The 5,816-nt window shown below is 38.2% G+C and overlaps 1 protein-coding gene across 2 annotated transcripts; it reads left to right on the top strand.

Moving 5' to 3' along the window:
• The first annotated feature begins 1,023 nt into the window (after positions 1–1,023).
• Positions 1,024–1,990, top strand: nupr1b (nuclear protein 1b). Of its 2 annotated transcripts, XM_016486962.1 has the most exons (3): positions 1,024–1,264; positions 1,500–1,637; positions 1,717–1,990. In XM_016486962.1, the coding sequence occupies exons 1-2, from the start codon at positions 1,165–1,167 to the stop codon at positions 1,625–1,627; spliced, it is 228 nt and encodes a 75-aa protein (XP_016342448.1). In that variant the 5' UTR covers positions 1,024–1,164; the 3' UTR covers positions 1,628–1,637; positions 1,717–1,990. The 2 variants fall into 2 exon arrangements, with proteins under 2 accessions (XP_016342448.1, XP_016342449.1); XM_016486963.1 differs by lacking the exon at positions 1,717–1,990 and having other exon boundaries at positions 1,500–1,681.
• The last annotated feature ends 3,826 nt before the right edge of the window (positions 1,991–5,816 follow it).

Here is a 5,816-nt window from a genome sequence, read left to right as displayed (position 1 = left end):
ATTAGATATTGTGAATGTTGCCAAAGTCACACTACAAAAAAGAGGCATTTCTTCTGCTGTTTTTCCCAGCAAGTGCAATTCAAAGACAATTTCCTATAATAGTCGGTCAAATATAATACAGTACCCCATTTTGACAAACTAATCATCTGGAGTAGATCTCCAACAGTGAATAAGCAAAGCTTTTAGACATTCACACAAAAGGCTACTGAAATGATTCTCGCACTCTCTAAAGACAAATGTGTATATAAAATGTTTTCTTTACAATAGAGTACGGTATGTTAGTAGGTCACAGTCCACAGAGGGACATGAGAAGTCTGAACACAAAGTCAGGTGCAAATAACAGAGAGAGACAAACATTAACTAAATTAATCTAATCTTTCTAATCTTTATAAGATATAAGCAAACACACTCAGACTGAGGGAGAAAGAGAGTTCATGAAAACAGAAATATTAGACTAATTTAAATGTTTAACGTGGTTTTTTTTTCTCTTTTCTCTCCCTGAAAAAAAAAAAAGAACAGCATGAACAGACAGTCAGGCCTAAGTTCTGAGATCCTTGTCAAGTGAAAATATAAAACAAAAGTGCGAGTCAAAACAAAAACAATGTTATCTGCTCTGAAGGACATCCTGTCTGGCAGTAGGTGAGGTTTGCTCAGTGTTGCCAGGTCCGCGGAATTGGGCTAATTTAACACTGTTGCCGCAAGTTGTTTTTCATGTCCACGGGTTGAAACGACCCCAATAACGTGATATTTGGACCCAGGAATGCGGGTTTTTTTTTTTTTACCAGGGAAGCCCCGCCCGCCAAAAAAAAAAACGTGTAGGCTATTTACCCACCGCCCGGAAAGATTGGGTTAGTTTTGAGTGGCAATTGGGCGGGTTTTGTTGTGAAAGCCTGGCAACCCTGGGTCTGCTGATTAAACATGAACTCACATCTGATGCAGTTTTCCTTCTGGTCAAGTTGACCCATAGGCGGGGAGCTGAAGGAACTGAAGGCGGAGCTACGTCTTTAAAAAAGGCAACTTTACAGGCTTGTAAACAGCACTGAACCGAGGACAAGAAAGACACACATCTATAACTGAACATCGCACATTTTCCAGCTCTTCAGAGTTCAACTTCTGCTTGTGTTTATCCGCTGTTGCTCCGTTAGTTTTCTATTCGCTGGCAAAATGAGCAACCACGTTGACGTGAAAAACATTGAACCGACCACTTTTGAGGACCGCTACTACGATGAATATGAATATTATAACTTAACAGACCGTTATACCGGTAAGTTTTTAAAACGCTTTATTATTATTAGGCTATTATTAAGCTACTCTATAAATGTTTTTAAAAAGTGGTGTTTTTGAGTTGTAGTGTTGCCATGACGGCTTTTTATGCATTTGGCAACACGAATTCATTTTTAAAGCGTTTCGTTCGTTATGAACGTTCTTCATAATGTATGCAATTAGTTCTTCGTTTAAACCCGTACTTGTAACTGACTTGTTTTCTGTGTTGACTACAGAGTGCGCTAGTCGCAAGGGCAGGACGAAGAAGGAGGCGAGCTGTAACACGAACAGACCCAACCCTGCGGGACACGAGCACAAAATCGTGGAGAAACTCCAGAATGCGGAGAAGAAGTCCAAAGAGTGACGCAGAAGATGTGCGTCAAACATCTTATCTTTCCACATTAACACCGAGAGAGAGGGGAAAAGTTAATTGAACAATTGTTTGTCTTATAGATTCAATCGGACGGCTATTACTGGCAACCGACCACGGGTGTCTCTGCGGAGACGGGCGCTGAGCTGCAGCAGGAGTGACTACACGAACCTCCGCCTCAGGATGAGATGAGCGGGCCAGTGACTCGTCAAGTGGAGAGTTTTGTGGGGTACATCGCTCTTGTGTGTGTGGTGGGCCCTGCAGAACGAGCACCTGTTCAGAGGAACCGATATGCTTGTGATGTTGAATGTAGGTTTTAAACGGGAGCTTTGAACACGTTTGGTGCTTTGGTATGACATTTTAAAAGATCTTGCGCTTGTCGCAAGGGCAGGACGAAGAAGGAGGCGAGCTGTAACACGAACAGACCCAACCCTGCGGGACACGAGCGCAAAATCGTGGAGAAACTCCAGAATGCGGAGAAGTCCAAAGAGTGACGCAGAAGATGTGCGTCAAACATCTTATCTTTCCACATTAACACCGAGAGAGAGGGGAAAAGTTAATTGAACAATTGTTTGTCTTATAGATTCAATCGGACGGCTATTACTGGCAACCGACCACGGGTGTCTCTGCGGAGACGGGCGCTGAGCTGCAGCAGGAGTGACTACACGAACCTCCGCCTCAGGATGAGATGAGCGGGCCAGTGACTCGTCAAGTGGAGAGTTTTGTGGGGTACATCGCTCTTGTGTGTGTGGTGGGCCCTGCAGAACGAGCACCTGTTCAGAGGAACCGATATGCTTGTGATGTTGAATGTAGGTTTTAAACGGGAGCTTTGAACACGTTTGGTGCTTTGGTATGACATTTTAAAAGATCTTCTTTTAATAAAGACTACTTTTCCAAATTTTTTTCCCCCCAAACTTTTCAAAAAATGACCTGAGATTTCTTCGACGCCCTCCAACAAATAAAAAAAATAATAAAATCTGTACATATATTTCAGAGCTGGGAAGTGCTCCAACTATACCTTTAAAATCTATTTAGTCTGTCATGTGCTAAAGCCACAATATAGGTGAAAACGATCCGTCACAGCAACATAAAATCTCATAGCATCTCCTCTCATCTCAAGACAGAAAGAGGGCAGTAGTGAAGCAGTAAAGAGATGTGGATGTGAATGAGACGTGTCACGTGGAAATGAATTTTGCACAGAGGATAACCTAGAAACACTATGTATCTCATTTAAGAGCGTTTTGAAAAGCATGTGCGCTATAGTGCAAAGCAAATATGACCGTCTTTATTAGTAGCCTTTTCAACAGGAGTGAGAAGTGGAATAAACAAATGCAACCACTACACCCGCACAACTTCTTATGCAGAGATTGTAAGCTTTTTAGAGTACATGTACTACATGACATATTTCATAAACAATGTTCTTCATATCAAGTCAAGTATTCAGTAACTGGACACTGAAAAAAAACAATTAAATTGGCTTATACCAGGGGTAGGCAAGTTCGGTCCTAGAGAGCCGCAGTCCTGCAGAGTTCAGCTTCAACCCTAATCAAACACACCTGAACAGGCTAATCAATGTCTTCAGGATTACTAAGGCTATAGGCAGGTGAGTTTTATTTTCAGGGTTGGGGCTGAACTCTGCAGGACTGCGGCTCTCTAGGACCGAACTTGCCTACCCCTGGTTTATACTCACGGGATGCATAGTTGTGGCTGCATATCATCACAGGCAGTTTCGTAACCCATTTGTGCCCACATTTTTCTGAATGGTTTCATGAATATATTCATGTTAATAGTGTCCTATGTGAACATGTTCCGCATTTATTTTCCCCAGGTTTTTTTTTTTTTTCTTGAAAATCGTATTTGAATGTGTGGCAAATATGTTGTATGCACCACTTCAATGTCAAATTTGAATAGGAGGAGAGCTTTTGGCATCTAACTCAAAATAACTGCTTTCAACAGATCAATCTTTATTCATAAACAAATTTATCATGCATAAAAGTCGGAAGAACATTCGATGCAATCCCAAAAAAAGTTGCATCTAGCTTATAATCTCTTAAATAAGAAAACGCAACAAATCCATTTGTCTTAAAGTGGTGGAACATAGTGCAGAACAAAGTGCAGCCATTAAGTTGACCTAACAGGGGTATTGTGTATCAAAAAGGTTAACAACGTCGTTTGCACTGCGCTCTTGCGTTACTTGATCTTTTTGTTTTGGTGCGTCAATCTGTAGAGTCAAGGAGACTGAACAACAATAAGAAAAAAATGCAAAATTATTATGCAATATATCAAAATGTAGGAATATCTCATGTCTCACAGTAAAATGACACCTTTAGCAGCACTCATTAAATAATAATCACTAAAATAACATGCAAAACTGTCTGAAATATACTTAAGTTTGAGAGAGATACAAATGATACTAGCAGTTATACAACTTCATATTCATCTTGCTATATACAAACTGGAAGGACAGAAATAGTTTCTTCTACACCCCCTCTTTGCACTTTGCTTGTACCAAAACACAAGATAATCCATTTATGTCATTCTCCCCCAGATACACTGCAGCAGCTCAATCCGCATTTTTCTTTCTTTCCTATAATCACCAGAACAAACAAGTATATGGTTAGACATTTTAATGCAAAAATGTTAACATGCAAATTACGTCTTGGTCTGTGAATGCACATATATCAGAAAGTTAAAAAAATGTGTTATAGTTAAATGAAAATAAATAAATACAAATAAATAGAATGAAGAAAATATTACATCTATATAATAAAAAAGGTATACCTGAAAGAAAATTACGCATTTACCTGTTTGGTTACCAACATTCTGCAAAACATATTTTGTGCTCAACAGAAGAAAGAATCTCATAGGTTTGCAATTTGAAGATGACACAATGATGATGCAATTTCCATTTTTGGGAGGACTTTCCCTTACGTACGCAGTTTTAATATAAGTAGCCTACAAGGAATACTGCAGTGAAGGTACAAGTAGTTTTATAAATGTACATAAACATATTTGCATACTGCAAATTACGTCTTGGTCTGTGAATGCACATATATCAGAAAGTTAAAAAAAAGAAGCTCTATTGTTAAATAAATCCATGTGAGGTACTCATTTTTGTAGTTTTACTAGTTCACCCAATAGTAATAGTATTATAGTTCACCCAAAAATGAAAATTTGCTGAAAATGTACTCACGCTCAGGCCACCCAAGATTAATTTGTTTCTTCAGCATAATAGATTTGGAAAAATGTAGCATTACATCACTTGCAAAAAAGGTATACCTGAAAGAAAATTACACTTTTTTTTAGGCCCATAGTATTCAATGGCTGACTGTAGTAGGTGATTTCATATAATAATGTAAATGTAAACTCATTACTTGTCTGAATATTAACATTATAATTGAATCATTAGCTACTAGTCATAAAAAGAATAGTGCCGTCAGAATGAGAGTTCAAACAGCTGATAAAAACATCACAATAATCCACAAGTAATCCACACAGCCCAGTCCAACAATTAACATCTTGTGGAGTGAAAAGCTTGTTCTAAACTAATTAAAGACCTTTTAACTGTTTTTTAAATGTTGCATCTGGCTATAACATTGCTTTCTCCAGTGAAAAAGTCGTCACATCTGAATCAGGAGAGAAATATCCTCAAGTAAAGCACCATTTACAAGCAAAAGCAGTCCAAAACAGATATGTCAGTGGATTTTGATATGAGAGGACAACAGGGGATGGACTTTTTTTTTTCTTTCTTGATGAACCATTATTATGGACTCATATTTTTGACAAGAAGCAACAGTTTAAAGTTAAAACTTATGTATTTGTTTCTTACAAACCTACAGATTTTCACTTCACAAGAAATTAATTGATAAGACATAATGTCATAAAAGGGAGAAAAAGATAATCTACAGCAATTAATCCCATGTGTTAGCTCTTTATCTTTCCATTCTTCCTTTTGTGTGACTGACTGAAGTTTGTAAACTGCTGCTGCTGTCACTTGAAAACTGGAAACTATAGAAACTATAGCTGCCGCTTGGACTTTTGACTAAGTATACAAAAAACAATAGATCTCCTGTAAGATTTGTTTTGTTTGGATGATTCTAGAGACCTTCATGATTATGTAGATATATATATGTCAACAAAAAATACTTATTAGTAACATGAAAATTACATTTCTTTGGGAGGG

The sequence above is a fragment of the Sinocyclocheilus anshuiensis genome, unplaced genomic scaffold, assembly GCF_001515605.1.
Source record: "Sinocyclocheilus anshuiensis isolate Anshui unplaced genomic scaffold, SAMN03320099.WGS_v1.1 scaffold653, whole genome shotgun sequence".
Lineage (NCBI taxonomy): Eukaryota > Metazoa > Chordata > Actinopteri > Cypriniformes > Cyprinidae > Sinocyclocheilus > Sinocyclocheilus anshuiensis.
The sequence above is the reverse complement of the archived record's forward strand: the minus strand, read 5'-3'. Positions and strand labels throughout refer to the sequence as shown.